We start from the raw sequence: 26,882 nt of genomic DNA on the forward strand, positions 1-26,882 counted from the left end.
CATTGGGTATATTTTTCTTTAACCGATATTTACTCTTTACAATCATTTATTATTTAATAAATATCTAACAAATATTTATTTGATCTTTTATACTGAGTAGCATGGGGCAATGGCAAACATGTTGGACGGATATTTTGTGATTAATGAAAAAAGATTAAATTGATGCTTTTTAAACATATACAAGGACACAGTTCCAGTGGCTTTCCGTCTGTAAGGAACGCTCCCTTCTAATGAAGAAGTACAACAAATTAATATACAGTCCACATAAAACCAGCACCTCTCTGCTTCACTATCAAATATGGCAGATCCTTGAATTTGTAGAGGGCCGCAGATAGCAGGTTTCCTCTGGGCTTAATGGTCTTGTACCTTACCCAGAGTTCCTCCACTATCTGCGGCCTTCTACTTCATTGATCAAAGTTCTATACCACTGTTCTTTAAAAATCTACTGCAGTACCTCAGTCTTCAGAATTTAAGAAGCTTTCATTGGTTTTCATATGAAATCTGGTGAGTTTTTCCACTACTACTAAATAGAATGAGAAAAACACCCACCAGAGAGACATTGATGAAGCTGATTCAACTTGCTATTTTTACTAGATTGTACTATCTTGGAAATTTGGCTAATTTCAAGAGATACTTAATTCTATTTTGTCAAGATGGCCCCGGGTCTTCAGGCCTACATTTTCCAAATGTATACATATCACAGTTGAAAAAGTTATGAATAAAATTCAAGTTATTCTTATTTATCTCTACAAGCTTTTAGGGTTTTTTAAGTTGCTTTTTAAGGATTTGGTGTTGCCATAGAAAGCACTAGTAATCAATCTGTAAAATCTGCATTATAATTGTATTTGTAACAATTATTATTTACCTATATTATATAACACAAAAAAAGAGCAACTAATACAATTTGTCTTGCACTTTAGATAAGTGCCAAAAGGGGAAAAGAGAAGCGCTATGAAGGACAGAGAGAAGCAGGCTGCTTTGGTGGGGGGACTCCTGATTGGAGTCGAGCTTCTCCGGGTTCACATCCCGCCAATGTCACCTACTGATTTGGTGATCATGGATGCCGTAGCAACTCTGTAACGATATCGATTACAGAGGAAATGCTGATTTGTACCGGGGGATGGACTCTAGATACATGGAGTAGCCCATATTGGTGAAATCATAGGTTTGAACCCTCTCTCTCTTCCCCACTTGGATTCAGCAGACCGGGTTCTGAATCCTGACCTGGCCCTTTCTGACTTGTGTGATCTTGGAGAAGTCATTTTACTTTTGGGGAGATTCAGCCACCTCATCTGTAAAAAAGGAAGAGTTCTAGTTCATATAATCTCTTAAGTCCATCTGGTTCTAACTGGGATCTGGGAGATTGTAAGAAAGCAGAGCTAAGAGCTGGTCATTGCAGAAGTGCTTGAAGACACTATGTGGAAACCAGAAGGTTTGGGGTCCCTCCTTAACTATAGCTGGCTCTGTGACCTTGGTCAAATGACTTGACCTCTCTGATCCTCAGGGTCATCCTCAAGAAAATAAGGACTAGATGACACCAAAGGTTCCTTCCAACATTGTCATTCTGTGATCTGTGACCCTGACTTTGTAATGTGATATGGTGATCAACAAACTGTTCCCCTTTTCTGAATTCAAAAATGATGCAATATCCTTGGAAAGCCAAGATCTCATAGTTGTTCTCCATCCAGAATTCCTTCTGTTTCACTTTGCCCATATTTAGAAGGCTTTTGTCTTGGTGAGATCCCATGGGGGAAAGGAAAGATGGTGTAAATAACAGTAAATCACACCTAGTCTAATTTTACCACCTTTTCCTCACCTAATCTGACTTTTTTCCCCTTAAAAAGGATGGAGTACATGGAACAAAGCAAATCCAATAACCTTAATTATAATCATAGTAATAGCACTTTAAGATTTGCAAAGTACTTTATATATGTTACCTAATTTGAACCTCAGAAAAGCCCTGGGAGGTTGGTGATATTGTTATTGTTATTATTATTATCATTATTTCCATTTTACAGATGAAGAAACTAAGGCCAGGCAAGATTAAGTGACTCAGTCAACTAATACGTACTGAGGTGGGATTTGAACTCAGGGCTTTCTGACTCCAGCCCCAGTTCTACTCCTTCTGCCACTCAGCTGCTTCAAATTGCAAATTACATTATATGAAATCCCACATAAATGCTAATTATTAATTTTTCCCTATATTCCAAGACTTGCAAAACCAGGATGGCTTCTGCAGGGCTTGAGGGAGCGTGTGAGATCTTCAGTAGGATGGCACGAGTGCCAGACATGCCATGGGCACTTAATGAATGCATGTTAATTGATTAGAGGAGAGAATGTTAAGGCAGGGGAAAGGGGATGATGTGTTTACAAGGAAGATGATGGTTTGGAGATTGAAGACTTGTTTAAATTTCAGCTTCCCCTTTTTTGTCTGTGTGACCTTAACTCTCCCAAACCTCAGTTTCCTCCTCTGGGCATTAGATCAGATGACCTCTGTGGCCCCTTCCTGATCTCAATCTCTGACTCCATGTCATTAATACAAAGACCTCTTGGTTTGAAGGGAATCATTTCCCGTTTACCTTTGTTTAGACTAGTTGACAAGTAGAGAGAACTCTTCATAGTCTTCTCAACCAATCAACAAACATTTAAAAGCACCTACTGTGTATTAGGTACTGTTGTAAGTACTTAGGATTCAAAGAAAAGCAATAAAAGAAAATAAGTAAATAAGTCCTTTCCTTTAAGAGTCTGCGTTCTCCTGCGGAAGCTAACATATAAATTACCAGGTACATACAAGCTATGTAAGATGTAGGGGGAGTGAAAGCTGAGAAGGGAAGGTGCTAACGTGTTGGCAGACTGGGAAAGGCCGTCTGCACGATCTCCTTGTGCCCTCCTGTCAAAGATTGGTTCGAGGTGATCACAGCGATTGCAGAGAAATGATGAAATCAAATGGAAAGCGATCGCAGCTAGGGGAACAGCCCAGGGCACCAAGCCCGGGCACTTCGGGCTCCCACAAACATTTCTGTCACTTTTGTCATGGGGCGGCCACGTGAGCATAATTGCCTTTCCGTGTTGCAGACCTAAGAAGCAGCAGGGAAGTCGAGCACGGGGCACTTATCGGGACTTTTGCTTCTGTTCCCCAAATTTTAGGCACAGAAAAATGAAAGAGAATCCATCAGACAGAAGTTGGCTCTTGGGAGTTTCTTTGACGATGGCCCAGGAATCTATACCAGCTGCAGCAAAAGTGGGAAACCCAGCCTTTCTTCCCGGTAAGTCGAGTGTTCCTTGGAATCCTGGTCTCCTAAATGTCGCTCTGCACGTGTACACCCGCCTGATCATTTTTTATATCTGCCTGCAGTCGGACAGAAAATGTCCTAGTGAAAGATGACCTTGAAAAAGCTTTGGGTAATGGTATCCTTAAAGTGGCCCTCTCGGTTTCAGGTGATTCACCGAGTTGTTGTTTTTTAATTTTTGTTTTCCACTGGCCAAGTTGTCTGAGGTCAGCTTTCTATCTTTCACTCTTCTAGACCCATTTCAGTTATGACTTAGTATTTGCCAGGATGGAATCGAGCCACCCCGAGGCAGCCCCAAAAGCAGCCAAAGCGAGGTGGCAGCCCACCAACATTTCCATTAAGCCCTCCCGAAGCTGCCAGCGTCGTCCAAGCGATGCCGCGGCTGGAAGGAATGAGGGTGATTCTAAGAACTCCAGGTCCGTGCTCGGAATCGCATGGTGACTCTCACGCTCACTTGTCCCCAGGCTGATGATTTTTGAAGGATCATTTGAATTTATTTTAGATTCTAAGGCCATTGGGGAGCAGTCAGTGCAAAGAGGGCAGAGCAGCTGGGATACGGGCACTGACATCACCTGTGCTCCTTCAGTGAAGTGGAAACAAAGAATCTCAGCAACTAATTCAGGAGAGTAAATAATTAAAATGAGCAGCCACCCCTACTCCCAGCTGCCTCCTGGGGTCCCACAGAGTCCTCATGCCCTGTGACCTCTCCCCGCCATCTACACTCACCCAGTTGAATTTATAAACTCATTTCAGTCAGGAGTCTGTTTTTGTCAGAATAAAACTGAGTCACCCTGTGGTTCAAGTATTGATTGGAAGAGGCTCTCACCTGCCTTTTTTTAAAAGAAGAAATCAGGGTTAAGTGACTTGTCCAGGGTCAAACAACTAATAGGTGTCGAAGATCAGATTTGAATTCAAGTCTCTTGACTCTAGGGCCAGTTTTCTGTCAAGAACACCACCTAGCTGCCCTGTCTTTTGCTTTTCTTTTCTTTTCTTTATTCCCACATGCCTTTTGAAACAATTAGATGGCACAATTGATAGAGCACTAGATTTTGAGTCAAGAAGACCTGAGTTCAAATCCATATAACTTGATACTAATTATGTGACCCTGGACAAGTCACTTAATTCCTGATTTCAGCTCTGTGTGCATATGTCTGCATACAGATATATATACACTTATGTATGTGAATGTGTGTATGTGTGTATATATATATATATATATATAAATTATTATTATTGCTAATACTTTGTGAAGCTTGCCCTTGGCACCAGAATCCCCATTATGGCTTTGGCTAGGGGTGATGTCCATAGCTGCCCAAGCTTTTTTTTTTCTTCCCTTTTGGTTTTTTTTTAAGACTATTCCTTTAAGACAGCTCTTTCAGTATGCTGTGTTGGTGGTATTTCTTTTAAACGATAATCTTTATTATTATTATTTTTGCTGAGGCAATTGGGGTCAAGTGACTTGCCCAGGGTCACACAGCCAGGAAGTATTAAGTGTCTGAGACCAGATTTGAACTCAGATCTTCCTGATGTCAGAGCTGGTGCTCTATCCACTGCACCACCTAGCTGCCCCAATCCTTATTTTAAACAAAGATCCCAGGACCACAAATCCAGAGCTGGAAAGGAAACCCAAGGTCTACTGGTCCAACCTCCAACTTTTACAGATGAGGAAGTGGAACCCTAGGGAGCTTAAATGACAGTCTAAGAACAAACAAATAGGAAGGGTCAGAGGTGAGTTTTGAACCTGGGTCCTCTGACTAAGCAATGGTGAGGAGAAGCTACTTTCACCTTGAGTTTCTGGATCCTCTTCAACTTAGAAATTTTCCCTTTTTCCTTCAAGGTCCTCATAAAGAAAGATAAAATGTTCTTTTTGAGTAGAAACCATTATGAGCTCTTCTGCCATTTGGGGGCAGATTGTATCAAAATGTTATAATGGAAAAATCTCTGGAGTCGGGAGACCCAGATCATCCTCTTATAATCTTCATCTTTATCTCCTCATCTTTCTGGCCCTCAGTTTCCTCATTTGTAAAGTGAGGAGATTGGTGTTTCCCATTTTAGTTCCACAACTCTGCTAGAGCCGTGTAGAACACTGATCCCTGATGGAGTCAGCAGGGAAAACACTCTTCCTTCCACCAGGGTGGAGCTCATCTCACCCCCCCCTACTTCTCCCTGCCTGCCATCTCCTCCAAAGACAAGGATAACAGTAATAAGAAAAGTGGCCCACATGGGCTTTGAAGCCTGCAGCCATTTTAGATCTTTTCAGCACACTGAAGGCCTTCCTTTTGAGTACTAGTATACCACTGAGACTCCCCTGTTATTCCTCACTGCTGACAGAAGATAGCCCTTCCCCTTTTCTGGCCTAACGTTACATATCTTTGTTGATGTTACCTTATATCCAAGAGGCATCAAGATGGCCCAATGGGGGATTTGGGGGCTGGGAGGCAAGAAGATCCGAGTTCATATTCTGTCCTAGACTTTTTAGACTTTTACTAGCTGTATGATCCTATGTAAAGTCACTTAAGCCCTCCCAACCTCGGTTTCTCCACAGTAAAATAGGGATAATTATACACAAAATTCACAGAATTGTTATGAGGATCACATGAGAAAACATAGATAAAGCACTTTCCAAGCCTTAATTATAATAGCAATAGCTAGCTTTATATAGTACTTTAAGAATGGCAATGCGCCTTACAAATATTATCTCATTTAGAGAGTTTCTAAGTTAAAAGGCAAAATTGGAAACTCGAGGTGAGATCATTATTAGCTCTCATTTATCACTTGTTTTAGTGCAATTAGATGACTCAGTGGATAGAGTGCCAGACCTGAAGTGAGGAAGACTCATCTTCCTGAGTAGAAATCTTACCTCAGATACTTACTCACTGTATGACCCTGTTACATGACTGTAAATCATTTAATTCTGTTTGCCTCGATTTCCTCATCAGTAAAATGGACTGGAGAAGAAAATGGCAAACCATTCCAGTAGTTCTACCAAGGAAACCCCAAAAGGAGTCACAGGACCAAAAAAAAAGGGGGGGGACTGAATTACAACAGTTGTAGTATGCTACAATTAATCTATACTTTGATTCCAATGGAAAAAAAGAATAGTAACAGTATGAGTAATTATGCACATTATAGCCAGGCAGAGCCCTAATTAGAAATTTGGACTTTAGGGTCAGAGTCACCAAAGTTCTCGCAGGCCCCCATCAAACCACTTTTATCCAGGATGCATTTTCATTGGTCATTGGGTCACTTCAGTTTTGATTCTTCTGAGATCATCATGTTGGATTTGGAGCTGTAAAATAGCTCCAGAAAAATATTGGTGGTTTTTTTAAGTGGACTTTTTGTAGCTTCATAATTTCTCAGATAAAAATTAGCACATTTTCCTACCTCTGTTCTGGTCAAGGTTCAGCTCATTGTTCATCTGTCACTCCCATTTAAGAAAATCAGATTGTCCTGATGTAGTAATTCAGTAAATTAGGCTTCCCACCATGCACTGCTCTATATGGTAGAGCTGGTCTCCTGAGTAGCTTGGGTCTCATTGAGGAAGCCTTGGAGCCTGCTGAAGTTTGATTAGTCAGTCTGCTAACAGAGCAGAGGAGGAGCCTCCCTCATTTGAGAATTCCACTTTTATCCAGGTACCAGACTGAAAGCAGAGTTGTTAGTATTCAAATGTAGTCGTGTATGACCATCATGGATGATGAGACTCGATCACTATTATTATTTGGGATGAATTAGTTTTGTTTCAGAATCTCTTGTCATATATCCCTAGATTACGAGCCGACGTGTTTTTAGTTGATAACTAAAGAGATCAAGCACTTTGTCCAAAACTCTATAATGGCCGTGCCGGGCTAGAACAAACGTCCTCTTTCTCCAAATCCAGTGTGCTTTCCATCCGCCTGTTCTCATGACAGAATTTGAGAAGAAATCAGCCTCTCTAGATCTCATTTTGGATAAAACCTCCATCCCATATTCCGGGGTCCTGCTTCTCTAGAAGCACAGTTTAGCTCCGCTCCCACCACCTATCAACCCATCATATCATAGACCGCCCTATGACTCTGTTAGATAATCCAACAAGTTGAATACCTTTAAAGCTATGTATCATTAGCTCTGGATTGGTTCTTTGCATTGAAGCTATGCTACATCTACAGAAAAAACATAAGGGACTCTGGTACTCCAGGGCCAGTAGGAATTAGGAGTCAGAATCTGTGTATAAATGCGCACACACACACACACACACACACACACACACACACACTAGTATTGAAGGTAATAGGCAGAGAAATTAATAGTCAATAAATTGATGACTTACTTGGGCCTCCCTAGGACATCCTTTCTTTACCTGCAAAGTAGATTATAATAGTGGTTCTCAAGCTATTTGGTTTAAGGACCCTTTATTCCCTTAAAAATTATTGAGCTTCCTCCAAATTAAATGTTAAAATGTCAATATAATAATGCAAATTGTTTTGATCCAGTGGACTCCCAAAAGGTCTGGGTGATCAACAGAAGTCCCCAGTCCATACTTTGAGAAGCACTGGATTAAAGGAATCTCAAAAAGTTCCTTTTCCTGCCAAGATTTGGTCATTCTTCTGATGAAATGTACCCCGGTTATGATCAAGAATAGTCAGATTCTCCTGCTGGTGCTTGAGCAAGATGGCTGACATTATAAGGCTGTGTCTAATTTAGCTTTCCAAGAATAAGTTTTATTTTAATCTATTTAAAAATACATTGTTATTAGAGAACTGTTCGGTTCTGCAAACATATATTGTATCTAGGATATACTGCAACATATCCAATATATAAAGGACTGCTTGCCATCTAGGGGAGGGGGTGGAGGGAGGGAGGGGGAAAAAATTGGAACAGAAACGAGTGCAAAGGATAATGTTGTAAAAAAAAAAATTACCCTGGCATGGATTCTGTCAATATAAAGTAATTATTAAATAAAAATTTTTTAAAATCTAGAAAAAAGGAAAAAAAAATAAAAATAAAAATATATTGTTATTGATGGCATGTTTTGATGTCACCTTACTTTCCCAATATATCCTTCTTCCCCAGCCAGAGAGCTTTGTCTTAAAAATAAATAAATAAAGCATCTCCGCAAAAGTAACCAATCCAGTCATCAAATACACCAGGATATATAGCACTTCACATCCATGGATGTGGGACACAAAAGAAGGGATCCATTTCCTTATCTCTTCTATAGAATCAAGCGTGGTCATTATAATTATACAATACTACATTTTGGTTTCTGTTGCTTTCTTTCCATTTCTATTGTTGGCATCTTGCTCTTGCTGTATATTTTTCCTTTGTTTTGATTATTTCATTCTAGTTTACATAAATTGAATTAACTATAATAATTAAATTTTGCATCTATTCTATATGAATCATATCCAGACAGCCTAAAGGGCTTAGAGATTGGCTATTTCCATTTTTTCTGTCTCATGGCTGGTCTATGACATCATCTCAGTTGGTTTCCCTGACCACTAGGCTCTGGAGGATGTTGTGGGCTCACAAAGTTGTCTTTCTTTCAAGTTTAACGGGTTACATAATATGTGGAAATGAAACTTATGATAACCCCCAGAAGGTCTTTGAATGGCCTTGAATGGCCTACCAATACTTAAGATGGCCACTTCCTATATTCCTTGCCTCCCTATGTTCTTTGCTTATCTTCTGACTATTTATTGAGACTTTACCGAAAAGGGGGCAAATACAGGCGATGCTTTTAAAAATTCAAAAAGCTAATCAACAGATACTTTCAGCCAGCATTTAAAAAATACTCCAACCTTAGACATGTTTTTTCCACCTAAGAAGAATCAACAGCAAAATCTATAAAAGTGGGGTGGGGTGGGGTGGGACAAAAATCAGCAAAGGAATAAAAACCACAAAATGAGGTAGATCTCTCCAAATCAGAAGGGCTGACATGGTGACACCCTCCCCGAGTGTCAAGTTCTGCCCTGACACACGCTGTGTGACCCTCCCTCCTTCATCAAGCTCTTCAGTCTCATGGGCCTTCCTTGAGTCACTGGGTCTACACTGAGACTGTAAATTACAGAAAAAGTGCTAATGAACAACGATAGAGGGAGGTTTTTTCCTGGGAGCTTTGTATGCCAAAGAAATCACAGTCCACTCCAAGAAAAAGAGATACTATATTTTGTTATATTCTCTTTTTTAAAAAATCATATTTATAATTTAGGATGATTTTTTATACCTCTGTTTATCCTTCTGTTAATGCAGGGGATGGAAACTTATTTCAGTGCTAAAATAACACAGGCCAGGATAAGTCTTTATAATATAAACATGGACGTTTTGTTTTATATTCTGGCTCATGACATTTGTGGGGAAATTGATGTTGTCAAGAAGCCCCTTTAACGAGTAAGATTGTCTCTCGTCTTCTCGTATCTCACCCCACCCTTTGCGTTCACTGGTGTGTCTTGGGCATCCTTACTCATAAAGTATAAATGTAATTAATGGGGTTGTGCTCCGAGAAGAGGAAATGTTGCAATTCTCCAGGCACTGGGGATGATTGTCAGTAGCAGAGATCCCCCAGGGAAATGGGGTGTGTTAGCAGCTGCTTTGGTGGGGATCACAGCTTACATGTCACTAAGATCCTAACAGCCCTCAACTCCAGACTCCCATGTCTTTCTTGTCCTTTTCCAGAACTGGAGTATATACTAACTGTATTCTGAATATTTAAAGTCAAATTTTAAAAAAACATAATTTTACTTAAATTTTAATTTTAAAAATTAATTTAAAAAAATAAAAATTTAACTTAAAAGTTTGTTTGGATACAGTATTACTAACAGCAAGTTCATGGGTGGGAGGGTGTGTCAGTGTGATATATAGATAAAAACAAATCCAAACTTCCATGGGTTATGTTTCCCTGGCAAATCTGACCAATAGTAACAAATCCAGACTTCCATGGCTATGTTTATCTGGCAAATCTGACCAATAGAAACAAATCCAGACTTCCATGGCTGTGTTTACCTGGCAAATCTGACCAATAGAAACAAATCCAGACTTTCATGGCTGTGTTTACCTGGCAAATCTGACCAATAGAAACAAATCCAGACTTCCATGACTGTGTTTACCTGGCAAATCTGACCAATAGAAACAAATCCAGATTTCCATGGCTATGTTTATCTGGCAAATCAGACCAAAGCGATCTTGGAAAAATAAAATTATTTGGTATCAGCAATAAGGTATGTGTGCTCTCCTATAAGGAGGAGGCCAGAATGCTTTTGAACAACTCCAAGTGGAGTGTGGGAAAATTAGCTTTGATTCCAAGTTGTGATACAGCTGAGTCCAGCCGGCCATGGCAAGGAAAAACTGCTCTTATAAGATATCTTCTAGAGGAGGGCTACATAGAATCTCCAGGAACTAACATTGCTTAATTTATATAATTGGCTTCCTAGATTAAGGTATAAGCTTGAGTTATATCCTTGTGATGACGTGTTCTAAATTGGTGAGAGCTGAATGGATGACTTTATTAGAAAATTTACAATGATTGTTAAGCCATTTCATGACCACATGTCCCAAGTATATACCCTAATGTTCCCTTTTGAAAGAGAACTTTTTGAAGGGAGGAAGGGACATCTAAGAAATTAAATCTGATCAAAACCAATTGAATTATGAAAAGTAATCTTATTCTTTTTCCAGAGCTAAGAAAGAAGCAAATTGCTATTCCTTTGTCTAATAAATAGCTGCCTTTAAAGCAATGTCACAGGGCCCAGTTTAATTACGTACAATTAATTTTGTGTGAGCTCATTTTGACATGCAGTTAGCAGCATCCCCAGCTGGACCCTCACTTGTGATTTTTTTTTCTTTTGGGTCACCCATGAGGTCTAAATTGCCTGCATTTATTATAAGGGAGTGGGAAGTGGAGAGAAAGGGGCCAAAGGACTGCTTTTTATATTTTTTAATGGCTACACTGGACAGGAGAATGTTAATTAAAGTATGTTTTATGAAGAATTCGTCTTTAAAGATGAAGATGCATCATCAGTGTGTGGCCCTGGGGATTTTATTACCCAGGCCCTAATTCCCAGTGCGTGATCGTTGCTTATGAGGTTAGTTATGTACCCAGCCAAGGGAAAGAGAAACAGCGTCTTGAACATCCATCCATCCATCAGTACTGGGGGAAAACCAGCAATGGCAGCCAATGTTTATTTAACCTTTCTTGTTTGCAAAAGAGAGGGAAGGTGGAAGTGAGAGAAGGGAATTGGTCAAGTTAACAAGCATTGATTAAGTACTTACCATGTGCCAGGAGCTGTGCAAAGAGCTGGGGATGCAAAGGGGAAAGATGTCCCTGCCCTCAAGGAGTTCACAGTCTAGTGGAGGCAAAGTGCAAAAAAATAAAGACAGGATAATTAGGAGCAATCACAGAGGAAAGGCCCTAGAATTAGGGAGATTAGGAGGGACTTTTTGGAAAAGGTGGGATTTTAGCTGGGAATTGAAGGAAGCTAGTTACGGTTGGACACGTCCATGATCAATCCCCCACCTCTGTCTTATAACTAACAACTTCTTGGTGCCCCCAGGTACCTAAGACAAAAAATTGCTAAACAATCATTGGTGGAGGGCATTTCCTCACTAGGAATACCATCTACATCTGAGCCAAAAAATGAAAAATGGCTTGTCACAAGGTTGGAATATTTCCACATTAGATCTCATTTGGTCCCCAGAGGGATTGCGTTCCTCAGAGTCGGATTCAGTGACTTCAAAGGTCCCTGAGACTCACCATGTGATCCTCACAACAATTTTACCAGACAGGGGATTTTCTCACCTTCATTTTATACTGGGACAAGAGAGGCCCAGAGCTTGTAAGTGTGAGAGCCATGAACTAAATCTGAGACTCTTGCCACTGTACCATACTGCCTCTAAAGCCAGGAGTTCTTCGCCTTTTGTGTGTCTTGGTCTCTTAGGCAGTCTGGCAAAGTCTAAGGATCCCTTCTCAGCTTTAAATAAAATACATCAAATTACAAAGGAAGCCAATTATATTAAAATGTAGTTATCACAATATTTTTCTTTTTTATTATTATTATCATCTTTTATTATTTTTATTTTTAAAACATATGCATATTTAATTTCCAATACTCACCCTTGCAAAACCTTGTGTTCCAAATTGTTTTCCCTCCCTTCCCCCCACTCCCTCCCCTAGACAGCAAGTAATCCAATATGTTAAACATATGTGTATATATATTTCCATAATTATCTTGCTGCACAAGAAAAATCAGATCAAAAAGGAAAAAATGAGAAAGAAAACAAAATGCAAGTAAACAACAATAAAAAAGTGAAAATACTATGTTATCACAATATTTTTTAAAAAAACTTAAATTCTGGCCTTTAGGCTCTAAACTAAAAGAAGATCCATAGTAATTCTGTTCAAAGAAGCCAGGAGAACTCAGTCTCACTTTTCTGTTTAGTTGAAATGCAGGCAACTCCCCAGACATTAAAAATCCTGGAATATATTCAAGTAGAAAAAGAAATCGACTTAGATCAAACAAGGCCCACAGAGCTCTCAAAAGACAAATGCTCACAAATTAGCTTAATGACATAAAAATGTGCTTTGGGTGGGAGGGAAGGGATGGGGGGGAGTCTCTAATTGGCTGCCCCTTGGATCAACCAAGACATGCAAATAACACTCATTTATTAAGCACTAGAGACTGTCCTGGTCATTGGAAACACAAGTACAGAAGCAAAATCGCCCCTACCCTCAAGAAGCTTATGATCTAAAAGGGAAACAACAGGCACATATAGAGTTATAGAGAAACACAAAATAAATCAAGGTGGAGAGGATGGGAACCTAGGAGCTGGGAGAACGATAAAGGCCTCCTATGAAAGGTGGCAGTTAATCTAATTCTTGAAAGATGGCAGTGATTACAAAAGGGGAGGAGGGAGAATATTTCACCACTGCAGAGGCATGGAGGTGAGAGAGGGCAGAAGAGGAATGGCTGGAAAGGATTGTGTGTCAACTTAGGGCTAGATGGAGAAGGGCTTGAAATATCTTTCACAGGAGTTTCTTTGTGATCTTCAAAGAAATAGGGAGTTCATTGAGTAGAGGTCATATCTAGCCATGTAAAGGTAGATTGGAATAGGAAGTGACTTGAGGTACAGAAGCCAATTGGACTAAGTCTACGGAGAGGGAATGAGACCCTGAACGAGCGTTGTGACTGAACAAATAAAGAGAAGGGGAGGTGTATAGAAGATATTGCAACAGTAGAAGCAACAAGATTTGGCAACTGAGGGAATATATGGAATGAGTTCAAAATTGGGCACCCAGGTGACTAAAGGGATGGTAGTGCCCTCCAGAGCTTAGAGGAGGGATAAGCCTAAAGGGAAATAATGAGTTCTGCTCTGAGCATGACAAAATTTGATACGTCTCAGAAAAATCCAGTTTGAGATGTCCCCTAGGGAGTTTGGGATGTGACCCTCAGGAGAAAGACTAGGACTGTTTTGATGGATTTGGGGATCAAAGGCATAGCATGATTCTGAAACCCATGGGAGCTAATGAAGTCTCCAAGTGAGAGAGCATAGAAAAAAGAAAGAGGACCCAGGACAGAGCCTTGGTACCTTCGCAGGTACAGAATGGGACATGGATATGGATGAAAATAGGAGACTGAGGTAGGTCAAACAGATAGGAAGGGAATTGATAGAAGAGCCTCAGGAAAACTCAGACAGGAAAGAGAATCCAGAAGAAAATGATGGCCAGGAGTGCTCTGGACTGCTGAAGTTAAGAAATAATAGTATTGAGAAAGGAAAAAAAAAAAAACAATTAACTTTGGCCAATAAGACCATCATTAGGTAATCTGCAGAATTAGGCACATTATAGAAGTGATGTTGAATGATTTCAGTCATGAGATCCCTTACACTGGTCATGAAGGCTTTGACTTGGGTTAATTGCATTTCAAGCTAGGACTGGGAACAACCTCAGAGACTAACACATTGTACATTATAGATAAAGAAACTGAGGTCCAGAGAGAACCATGATGTCCCTACTGCTTCTTGGATGGTATCAGAGGCAGGGTTTCCCAAGGCTGGTACCCTTTCCACTTGTGGACCATGCTGCCTCATAGTACTGTTGCTTCCCTTTCTTCTTTTCCCTTCCCTTCCTTTTTCCATCTTCGCTTTTTTTAAAACTTCCAATGAGATGTTTATAGTTTTACAAAATATCTAGTACTTGAGTTCTTACTTTACTCTTCTCCTACTTTAAGAGAAGCAGAATTTGTCTAACTCAAGATAGAAGCACAATACCAGAAAAGAAGCATCACTCAAGGCAGAGAATTACCCAGCATGCTAATTCTCCTCTCCCCCCCCCCCACCCCGCTTCCTACATTAGCATCTTTCCATTCCAAATGTAATCATGTGTGAGTGTTTGTTAGTGGTGGAAATGGACCCAGGCATAAAACAGCCGAGTGGTCATGGCCCTCCAGAGAACCGTAGGGAAGGCGTGTAGGCTGAGGCTGCGGAGATGAAAAGCTTCTGTCCTCTCCCAACTTTCATAATTATCCTAAAAAGTGGCTTCTGTGGTGATGTTTGAGCCAGAGCTGGCAAGCGTTGAGAACCACAACCAGCTTGTTTTTCGAGCAGTGAGAGGGTTTAATGGCCACTTAGTGCTCGCTGGATTCCCAGCATCGCTCAGCCTGTGCATGTGTCCAGTATCTGAACTTTGAGACTTACTCCAAAAAGGGAAAAGAAAAAAGGATGTGGGGCTCCATTAGACTAGAGATACAGAGCTGGAAGGGACCTCAGAGATCATCTTGAGAATCTTGTACAGTCGAGGAAACGGAGATCTGGGGAGTTTAAATGAGGAGGCATTTGAAGCAGGATTTGAACGCAAGCCAGTGCCCTCTCAGTGACAGCAGTCTCACACAATCTCCCAGAGAGAAAGAATGTTTTATTCTACCACCTTCATGACCTCCATCTCTTTGCTTCTGGGCATTTGTCCAAGCAGATTAAATACGGGGTCAATTTTCCGATCTGAACCACAGAACAAAGGCTGGGAAAGGACACAATCTCCCTTCTCCAGGTCCCAAAAAGGTCCTTCCCAGGATCAGGATTTGAAAGCTGCCTCTGAGTGGTGGAAAGAAAGAAAAGTGGATTTAAAATCAGATCTGGCTTGTGTGAAATTAAGCCCAGCCCATGCAAAGGCACATAGATGCCAGATGGATGGAAGGAACAGAGAAGTCAAAGGGACTGAACTCCAGACTGATTGTTAGCATAATAATAAAATAGTTCATTTTTATAAGCACTTTGAGGTTCGCAAAGCACTTTACAAATATTATCTTGTTTTATCTGCACAACAACCCTGGGAGTGATGATGTTATCCCCATTTTGTAGACAAGAAAGCTGAGGGAAACAAAGGTCATTTTTATCAAGGATGGCACAGCTAGTAGTTTTTAGTCAAATTTGAACTCAGGACTCCAGTGTTCTATTGATTGTACCAACAAGATACCAAGGAATACTTCTGGAAGGATTGGACTATGAAGGAAAGGAGAGAGGGGAGTGGGAAACAAAAATATTCCTCAGGCACTGAGAGCACCTGGAGGGACCCAAATTAAGAAGCTATTCCAGTAGTCCCTGTAAGCAATTAATCAACAAGCATTTATTAAGTGACTGCTGTATACCAGACACTGTGAGAATGGCAAGGAGGCTATGGATATGAAGACAGTTAGAAATTCTATTTATAGGACTTGGGGTAAGATTGAATCAGATGTGGAGGCAGGAGAGAGAGAAAGCCAAAGCCATTTGAAGCCCAGTTGACTGGGCAAATGGCGATGCCCTCCACGGAAGTCAGGGAAGGGGCCAGTTTTGTGGGAGCAGGTGACGAAGGCAGCTTTGCCCGTGTTGAACTTGAAGGGCTGATGGGATACGCAGCCACAGATACCCACAAGGCAATTGAAAATGAGAAACTAATGATCCAGGGAGGAGATGGAGAGATGGGAGTCTTCTGTCGAGATATGATTTGGGGAGCCAATTCACGAAATCCCTAAAGGAGAAAAATCAGAGAAGAGAAAAAGGAACCCAAGATAAAATAGGCCCATTTGGACGCTGACAGAGAGACATCCATTTAGGGAATACCGGTAGCCAAGGAAACACGGGACTGCATTGTTCTTTCTTTTCTCACGGTATCCTTGCTCCCCCCTCACCATCCTTCACCTGGGGGCTTCCCGAACGTGCTCCCTCTGCAACTCAACCCTGGACCATCATGGCTGTCTCAGCTTCTCATGACTCACTCCACAAAGATCTCTGCTCCTTTGGATGCTGATGTGAGAGAGGAAGAAATCCCTCCCTCCTCCCACTTTGTCAAACTTTGGGGCACCTCTCTTAATAGGCAAAGAGCCTATTTTTTATTTTATTTTATGTTTATTTATTTTAAAAATAGAACATTATTCTATTTTAGAGCATTTGCTTTTTAAAGGCTACCGGGGACATGGCTGGTTCTTTGGCCAGCTGCTAATGAACTACAACTCCTCATCTACTGGAAGAACTTCCTAAAAGAATAAGAAAAGATACACCTTTCCTTTCCAGGTTGTACATGGATCATTCTCATCTAGTAGATACATTTTTACCTTCTTTACCTTTACCTTTTCCTTCTGCAAACAGTTTATCATTTATTTGCAATAAATGACCCACTTATAAGGTACAAAATAAGATAAGTAAAACTGATTGCTCTGCCTCAGTTAGGACATAGGTGCAGATTTAGCATCATCTTCATGATTTTCTCCAGATTTTCCATCTACAAGCACCTATTATGTGCTAGGCGCTGGGGACCTACTATGTGCCAGGAAAAAAAAAAGCCCCTGCCCCAAGGAGCTTATATTCTAAAGAAGGAGATAATGGAAATTTAAACAGAGGAATTAGCAGGTAAGGCAGCCAGGTAGCACAGTGGATACAATACCATTCCTAGTGTCAAGAAGACTCATCTTCCTTCAAATCCAGATTTAGAGATTTACCAGCTATGTGACCCTGAACATGTCACTCAATCCTATTTGCCTCCATTTCCTCATCTGTAAAATGGGTTGAAGATGGAAATGGCAAACCCCTCCAGTATCTCTGCCAAGAAAATCCCAAATGGGGTCATGAAGAGTTGGATATGACTGAAAAACAAGCTAGCAGGCAGGAGTTACCTAGAGCTGCGGGCCAACAGAGACCAACAAATGGTGATGAGGAGCAAGAGAGTCAAGGAGAGAGAAGGGAATAGAGATTGCGGTATAATGCAGGCTCCCCACCATTTACTTCCAGCTTCGTCCTTTGCTCTTCTTCCTCCCACCCCCAGTGATCGGAGCCGCTTGAATTTTCCTAAATAAGGCGTCCGCTTATTCAGGCATAAATGAAAAAGCACATTTCAGCGCAGGAGACGTTTGCACAAAGAACCTACTTTGTAGGTTGGCACTTTGTGCCACGCAGTGGGTGAGACCCTGGGGATACACAGACCAAAATTTAAATGCTACTTGCTCTCACAGAGGGAGATCTCTGGGGAGAGATGCCATGGACACAGATAAGTAAATAGAAATAGGTGTTCAGGAAATACAAAGCAATTCGAAGGGAATAGTAGAAGCACCAGCAAATGGAGTGAGGATGGGAGAGATGGGTGGCTTATGGGAGGAGGCAGCCCTGGAGCTGAGTCTTAAAGGAGGCAGATGGTTCTAAGAGGAGGCTCTGAGCACTGAGCACTGGACAGACAGAGCATCTCAGGCACGGAGGAGGAGGAGATGGCCTGTGCAAAGATCCCGAGGTGGGAAATGGGATAGCTTGCACAAGGACTCTCCAGGAGGCCAGCCAGTAGCTAGGGCTAGTGAGCAGGAATACTGTGTTCCATCTAGTCTGGAAAGACAAACCGAGCCAGATTCTGGGAGCACAAAGCCAGCAAGGTGCCCGGAAGGACCATCTAGTAATGGAAGTCGGCATCAAGATTCTGGCCTCCGACTTCATCTTGGTTCAGGATAAGTGAGGTTGGCTAGAGAGACACATTCTCGTTGTGTGATCTTGGCCAAGTCACTTCCCTCCTGTGGCCCTCTCCCTGCTTCTTGGAGACTCCCTAAGACCATAAGTGGTGGAGAAGGTGCAGAAGGGAGTCCCTTATTTGGAAGATTCCAATATTGATTCAATCAGAGGTCAAGTCTCTAACCCACACATAGAAAGCCCTCTGTTCTCTCTATCTACCATCGATCTGATCAGACATGATAATATTTGTGAAGTCATTATCACATTGGCTGGTACCCAGTGGGGTTAAAAGCAGCTACGTGACATAGGGACGAGAGGCAGGAAAATCTGAGTTCAAGTGCACCCTGTGTGATCCTGACCAGATTGCCTAATCTCTGTCTGCCTCAGTTTCCTCATCTGCAAAATGGGAATAATATAAAAAACTGAAATAATATTTGTAAAGCACTTAGCCTGCTGCCTAGCACATAGTAGGCACTATATAAATGCCCACTATTTATATATTCATCTGTATGATGGGATAATAACAGCACCTACTTCCCAAGGCTGTCAAGGGGATCAAATGAGATATTTGTAAAGCACTTAGCCCAGTGCCTGGCACATAGTAGGCACTATATAAATGTTAGCTATTTATTTAACTGTATGATGGGGATAATAATAGGGTCCACCTCTCAAGGCTGGCAAGGGGATCAAATGAGATATTTGTAAAGCACTTAGCCCAGGGTCTGGCACATAGTAGGCACTATATAAATGTCAGTTATTTATTTATTCAACTGTATGATGGGGATAATAACAGCACCCATCTCCCAAGACTGTCAAGGGGATCAAATGAGATAATATTTGGTAAGTGCTCAGCATAGTGCCTGGCACATAGTAGGCACTTACAGGCTTTTTTTCCCCTTCCCTTTTTCCCTTCCCTAATAACTACTTCTTCCCTGTCTAATACATATACATAAAGTAACCCAGCCTATTGTTAATCACCCATCACATTTTATTGTGCCTTTTTTCTCAATTTCATTTTACTGACTGTGCCTCATTTCAAAATCCAAAGCCACATTTCTCTATCCAAACATATGGATCATGTGTGTGTGTGTGTGTGTGTGTGTGTGTGTGTGTGTGTGTGTGTGTGTAATGCACATGCAGGTACTTTAAAATAGCCATAATGACAAGCCCATCCTGCGCAAATCTGAACATTTCCCCTCTTCTCTCCAGGCAACAAGTTTTAAGGAAAAATTGCATGTGTTTACAGCTGTCCTTGAATAGTGGTAATTCATATTTTATGCTCCATCCCCTCCGAAATCCTCATGAAATAGAAAAAAAGAGATATGGCATAAAAATATGGGTGATTATTCATTATATATACTGCTTATGAATAATGCATCAAAGAGCCATTAAAATAAATGGAAAATAATGTATTTTAACGGCCTGTCCCAGAAAGAGTTGGGAATATTGAGTCAAGAATAGCATAGTTGGGCATATAGCTTTGGAGCGGTCTCAGGCAGATAATGCAAAATGCATTTATGAAAAAGCTAAACACATGGAAACTTCTACCTGTGGTGGATGGACAATAAAGACTGCACCAATCCTTCTAAGAGGAAGCGAATAATTGCGACCTGTCTTTGTTATGATTTGTTATTCTTGGTCCTCCATTAAAGTGTGACTCAGACACTCCTTTTTGGCACAGAGGTGAGCCTGGATTCTCAAAAGCAACGCCAGCAGGACCCAAGGTCCTGTCAAGCTGGGAAGGCCTTTAGTGGAGGAAGGCTACTTGGGAGGTGGATTTATACCTGCTGTGGAGGGACGGAGCTAGCCAAAGCAAGAAAGCTTCATGCTTAGGAGGTTGGCCATTGGTGGGTGAATTCTATTTGGGCCATTGCAATCAAGGAAATGATGTCCTAAGGTAGTGTCAGGGCCCTGACGTGGGCCCAAGGAAGAAGTACCACACTGGCAAAATCAAAAAGTAGAAAGACTAGTGTGTTCTGTGTCCAAGAAAGGCGAGATCTGAATTCTAAATGGACTGTGTACGCTTGTGTGATTTGGGGGAAATCAGCTGAATCTTAGGCTGTATGGATTTTTTTTTACTCTTTTGTAAAATGAAGCCACTGGATGAGAAATCATCCAATTGGAGCGAGGAAGAGATCTTGTCCAACTGCCACATTTTACAGTGAGAAAACGGAAAGATGAAATGACTGCCTGAGGTCATACAAGTAAGAAACCCAAGTCTCCATTTCCCCCATTCTCTCCCTAACATCACCATCTTCTTACAGGTTCCTCCTGGCTTTGTTCAGAATGAAATAATATATGGAGGTCACTGGGTCTTAGAAATCCAAACTGCGGAACTTTAAGCCTGAACTCTAAACAGAACTCATTCCAAGAACTCGAAGTACTAGGGAGTCCGTTGCCTAATGCTCAGCTTACTTATGGTCAGATACCAAATGGAGAAGGAGAAGGAAAAGGAAAAGAAAAAGGAGAGGGAGAGGGAGAGGGAGGGAGAGAGAGACAAAGACAGAGACAGAGACAGAGACAGAGACAGACAGAGGGGGACGGAAAGAGGGAGGGAAAGAGGATAGCTAGGGCATATATTTTATATATGGTTTTAAAGTTCGCAAAGTACAGGGTGGTAGCAAAGCTTAAAACTGCACTAAGACGTTGGGGACACCCTGTTTTCCTTATTTGATCCTCATAACAACACTGTCTCATAGATGCTATCGTTATCTCCACTTTTCACCTGACCAAACTGCAGTTCAGAGGGGCCAAAGGGCTTACCCAGGCTGGATGGCTATCCGCTACTCCCTCGTACCTTCATTAAAAATGCTCTGAAAGAAAAGCAGATACTAAGATGCGCCATGTTTATTTTCTCAAAATTGATCTTGCTTCCAAATGTCCATGTCTACAAATAGCGGCTTGAGGATGGTCCTGTTGTTCAGGAATGTCCTTAAAGAGAAAGTCATCAAGACAGGCGGCCGTGGGGAGGTGTCTGGGTCACACTTGTTTGTGGCTTGGAAATTTATTTCAAGGCTATCTCTGCTTTGAAAAAAAAAAAAAAACAGGATGGTATTTCCTGGGGGGAGATAAATGAGTACTGAATTAGGAATCAGAGCACTGGGATATGACTCCTCACTCTGTTAATACCTGGGTAGCATCACTTCTACTCTTTAAACCTCGGTTTCTTTATCTGTAAAATGAACAATTGGACTAGATGAGTCCTAAAGTCCCTTCCAGTTCTAAGTCTATGAATCTGTGACCTCCCAAGGCCTAAGTTTTCTCATCTTTTAAATAAGGGGATTGGACAAAAAAGACCCCTAAAGACTTTTTCAGCTCTTCATCTAGGATCTTATACTTACTTTTCTTGGGGAGGGGGGGAGAGCAAGCTAAAGGAGATTTTTGTATGAAGGGGATTTGCCATTCTTCAATTTATCCTATTGTTTTCTTCTTAGTAGTTAAGAACCCCCTTCCTTTAAAAAAAAAAAAAACTTTATCCATCATCTCAGGCTCTGAAACTTACTCATGACATCCTTGGGAATAATGGCACCTGTAAAGGGATAGCAGACAGATAGAGTGTTGGAATTAGACTGACTGAGCTCCCTGTTCTAAGGGCTAGATTTAAAATCTATCAACATTAAAGGATTAACTAAGACATTATTCTCTCTGTGAATGTCTCTGTTTCTCTATTTTTGTGTTTTTTTCTCTCCTCTCTGTCTCTCTCTCTCCTTTCCTCTACCTCTCAATTTTCCCCTTCTCCTTCTTTTTCTTCCCTCCCTGGCTTCCTCTCACCCTAATTCTCTTTCATTCTCCTCCACTTCTTTTCATGATTAGGACTCTATCATTAAAACACAGAAAGGTACTTCTAGCTCCTCTGAATTCTCCAAAAGGTACAATGATCATTTCTCATTTCATGCTTATTGACCTTCTCCATGGAGACTCTCTCCTGTTTTCAGATCCCTGGCCTTCCCTGGCAATAACTGCGAGACATCATCTTTTCTTGTTCATTGCTGTATAGGCATAGGTAACAAATGTTTCTTTAGGTAACCAGAACGCTGATCTTTGGGAAGGGTCCCCAGCCAGCAAGTCCTACTTTAAAATGGCACACATCACATTAGATGCACCACAGAGCAAACGGTAATTGAGTAACCTAAGTTAGGTTCAAAGAGGTCCTGAGGCCAGAATTGATTGTTAAATTTTCAGCATGAGCATTTATACCTCAAAAGCTGGCAAAGACTACAAATCAAGGCTTGATTTATTGTTGTGTTGATTGTCTAGACTTAATAAAATGTTGAACAAAATGCTAATAATGAAGATTAATCTTAAAGGGTATTTATTGTTCCTTCAGAGAACAGGTTGTTAAATATTTATTACTGAGTTAAATTCCTTGAAACTCTCCCCAATTAAATGGATTCTCTATTTAAAGCTTATTTCCGATGCCTCCTTTGTAGCAGAGAGGTGACCTTGGACTCTTGAAGGCTTTGCCAGTGGAACATAAGCCCTGACGGGTCCCACTGGAGTGGAAAGCCTTGAATATGAATCTGACAATGGACTGGGTGCCCATTGCTTAGGACCAGTGGAGGGAAGTTCTGAGGAATTCAGCACCAAAAGATGCAGTGTTTTTTCCAACTGCAGCAGTGCAGGAAGCCATCTGCAAAAGTCTAGAACCAGTGGGGTCTGCAATAGGAGAAAGTCTTTATGCCCATACCCAAATCCTAAATTCTCCAAGCACCAGCTTCCCTCTGGTGGTTACTACTCTCCTCCCTCCAGATTATTTTGTGTTTATTTCCCATATATGGTTCTATTTTCTTTCCTATGTTCATACCATTCTCCTTTCCTAAAAAATAAAAATATAAATTCAATGAGATTGAAAGTCTTTTTATTTTTTGTTTGGGAACAAATTGAATAATGAGCAGCATGGCTCTTAGTACATAGTAGCCATTCAATAAATCCTTGTTGAATAAATGAGGCTGAAAGTATCTCTTTATTTTTGCTAAAATGACTTTCAAAGTTCCAAACGACTTAGACTTACTACTGAATTCATTTTTTTAATTTTATATTCATGTCTTTGAGTCTTTTTTTTTGCTAGTCGTTACCTGATCCCAGCCTTCGAATCCCTTCATATAACAAAAAAAAAAAAAAAAAAGGCTCTTAAGCAAAACCGAACAACAAAGTTCTAGCAGAGTATGCAGCATCCTGCGGCCATAGTCTCCTGCCTCTCAGAGAGCATTCTGGGTAGAACCCTTCCTGGGTGAGACAAGGGATTGTCTCATCCATCACCCTGCTCCAGACAGGACAAAAGTTCCAGCAAAAGGACTCAGCTGTCCCCAGACTTCAAGTAGCTGCTCGGAAAGGCGAGCCGGGAATCATGTGCAGGCTCCTTCATCTTAATCTGTGCTCAGAACTCAGTGAAAAGCAAATGAATCCCTCTTGAAACCTGAGCCCATTGTAAGGTAGTTTTACTACAATCCTTTCTGAACCATTCGCTGTCATGTCATATCATTTCCTTTTCCAGGGAGTCACATTCTTGGTGATTAGTTCTGTAAGGAATTATGGGTCTCGCCCTAGAAAAAAGTCTATCCAGCTTCCCACGGTGATAAAGCCGTATTAAGGCGATTTCCTGAATTTTTACCCAAGGGGGCTTTCTTATTTTATTTTCTCCGACTGTTAAATCCTACCCACTTCCCTTTGGACTCCCCTCCCTTAGAAGTATTAGACTGGATAAACGCTTCTGGTTTGGTCTGCAGAGCTAAATCTTCATTCCCCCAGGGGAAATCTCTTGGGACTGGATTGTAGAACTTATTATCAGAATTCACAGTGGTTCAAGATGAAAACTTATAGGCTTTAAATAAGCTTAGCTATGGTGATGTGGGAAGAGGCTGAGGCTTGTGTCAAAGGGCCTGAGTTCAAATCACACCTCTGATATGAACTGCTCTTGTAACCACAGGCAAGTCCCTTAACCTCACTGGGTCTTCATTTTCCTCATTTCAAATGCAAAAAAATTGGACTAGATGTCTCTGAAGTATCTTCTAGATCTGGACTTTAGATTTTGTTTCTACTATATATGGAACAGTTTTTTATGTGGTCTGTCTCTGTTACTGTCTCTCTGTCTTTTATCTCTCTATACCTTTTCTCTTTCTCTCTCTCTTTCTCTCTCTCTTTCTCTCTGTTTTTGTCATCTTTCTGTCTCTCTGTCCCTCTGTCTCTGCCTGTCTTTTCTATCTCTGTCTCTCTCTACTTATCTTTTCTCTCTCTGTCTCTCCCTCTCTTCTCTCTCTTTCACTCCTCCCTTCCTCCCTCCCCCCTCTCTCTCCTTTCCCTCTCTGTGTGTCTCTTCTTTCTCTCTGTTTCTGTTATTTTTCTATCTGTCTCTCTCTTCTCTGTGTGTGTGTGTGTGTCTGTGTCTGTGTGTGTCTCCTTTCTCTCTGTTTCTGTCATTTTTTCTGTCTCTCTGTCTCTGCCTGTCTCTTCTCTCTTTGTCTCTCTCTCCCTCTCTCCCTCCCCCTTTCCCTCTCTCTTTCTCCCTGTCCTTCTCTGTGTATATGTATGTATGTATACACATATATACACAGACAGATAGAGGGAGTGAGACAGAGACAGAAAGACAGAGAGAAAGAAGAGACAGAGACAGAGAGACAGAATGGGAAAGAATACAGAGACACACAGAGAAAGACAGTGACAGAGAGGCAGAAATAGAGATAGAAAGAGAGAAAGGAGAGAGATGGATGGATGAATCAAACCATAAGCCAGTCTCATACAAGGGAGAAGACATGGCACCTGAAGACCAGTGTTCTCAAAGGTTCCAGGGAAGCTTCCATCCTCTCCTAGAAACCATCAGTTTGACAATGCCTAAAACATAGAAAGCACTGAATACATGCTTGGAGATTGATGGACGGCCATTATTGCTTAGCCCCCGGCTCTGGGAGTCCAGATGTGCTGTGGAGTAGAAAGCCCTCAAAACTTCCATTAGTCACAGATTTCAACAATAGATGGCACCAGACTACCGTTGCCGCTCTGTTGTCTGGCAACTTCCTTATTGCTTTGAATCAAAGGAAGTCTCTTTGTTGGGCTTTGTGAGAACTGGCCCTTTAGCATTTAGGCTATTTGGAAATAAATTCCAAATACACCAGAGAGGTTGTTGCTGCATAGAGAAGAGACAGTAATGCTAGGAGGAATCCAGCCCCATCATCCTCCGGACCCGGAACCTGGCTCAGATTAGTCCAATGAGCAATTCTTAGGAAACTGGGGGGGAGATCATGAGACAGACCTGAGTTCGAGTCTCACCTTGGACTCATATGGTGTGACATTGGGAAAATCACTAAACCTTTCAGGATTCTGGGCAGCTTTCTAAGACTAAAATCGAGTCTATGCATTGGTAGGAATTCCCTCATAGAGAAATTCCTGATACCAATAAAGTCGGGAATCTAATTCCTCTCCCTTCTTGAAGACTGGGGCTAAAGAAAGGACTATGGAAAGTGCTCTTTTCAACTAATTATCAAATAGCACTGGACCACAGGCTTAAAGCTAGAAGACACTCTCAAGGACATCTTGTCCAAGTTTTTGATAGGGAAACTGAGCCCCGAAAGTTTGTGATTTGACCAAAGTTGTTATCAGTGATAAAACTGAAATTTGAATCCAGGGCCTTCTGACTGCAAATCTAGTCTTCTTAAAGAAGATCATGTACACTTTAAGTCCCACAATAAGATTCTCAGAGTGACTTAACACGCGCATATGAACAGTGCATGCTACAGATGTATTTTAAGTTACCTCTGGGGACTTGATTACCAAAGTGCAGTTCCATAGGGGCTGAGCTGCCTATACATTGTAGAGAGCCAGGTTCCTGGAATCCATCTCGCTCCAAAAGGTTCTTCCAATCTTCCAGGTTCTGCAGACCAAGTGTTCAACACCAAGTCTTCATAGAGTAGGAGTTCTTGATCTTGTGTGTCAAATTGGCAGTCAGTTGAGATCTATCTTCTCAAAAGAATACTTCAAAATAATTTCATAGCTAGAGGTTAATGAAAATAGGGAGATGTCCTTTTTTTCCAATTTCATGGTCTCCAGAGATCCATCCATGGAACCCTAGAGGGTTCATGAATTCCCAGTTATTTCTGAGATTTGAGAGCTCCAACTGCTTGAGTTTGGAGTCCCCTATAATTGTGGGTACTCGTCCTTTTTTAATTTCAAAAAGGATACAAACAAACTCCCAATGATGATAGTTGGCAAATATTCTCCAGCAAGCCCCTTTAGAAGGTTCCTATTATGAATTACTTGGGAAAAAATTGTCTGTTTTCCTCCTGAAGGCATTCTCCTCCAAGTGAGGTAGCATTTGCTCTGGGATATTTAGGAGTATCTAACCTGTAGCAGAACTATAGGGTGTGAGCAAAGGAAACACCTGAAGCAATAATGATCTTTGTCCTTCTAAAGATTCCAGAAGATCTGAATATGGCTGGAGGGGAAATTAATTAGAAAATGGTCCATCCTTGACTCTCTTCAATAATGAGATAAATCAAATCAGTTCCAATTGTTCAGTGATAAAGAGAGCCATCTACACTCAGAGAGAGGACTATGGGAACTGAATGTGGACCACAACATATCATTTTCGCTCTTTTTGTTGTTGTTTGCTTGCATTTTATTTTGCTTCTCTTTTTCTCTTGTGCAGCACAATAATTGTATAAATATGTA

At 41.2% G+C, this 26,882-nt stretch overlaps 1 protein-coding gene across 1 annotated transcript in view; it reads left to right on the forward strand.

Moving 5' to 3' along the window:
* Positions 1-26,882, forward strand: part of SCHIP1 (schwannomin interacting protein 1) — a 781,396-nt gene that overhangs the window by 736,453 nt on the left and 18,061 nt on the right. The window contains 1 exon segment of the mRNA XM_051983093.1: positions 3,148-3,266. Coding sequence (XP_051839053.1) covers positions 3,148-3,266 — 119 coding nt within the window.

The sequence above is a fragment of the Antechinus flavipes genome, chromosome 3 (genome assembly GCF_016432865.1).
Source record: "Antechinus flavipes isolate AdamAnt ecotype Samford, QLD, Australia chromosome 3, AdamAnt_v2, whole genome shotgun sequence".
Classification (NCBI taxonomy): domain Eukaryota; kingdom Metazoa; phylum Chordata; class Mammalia; order Dasyuromorphia; family Dasyuridae; genus Antechinus; species Antechinus flavipes.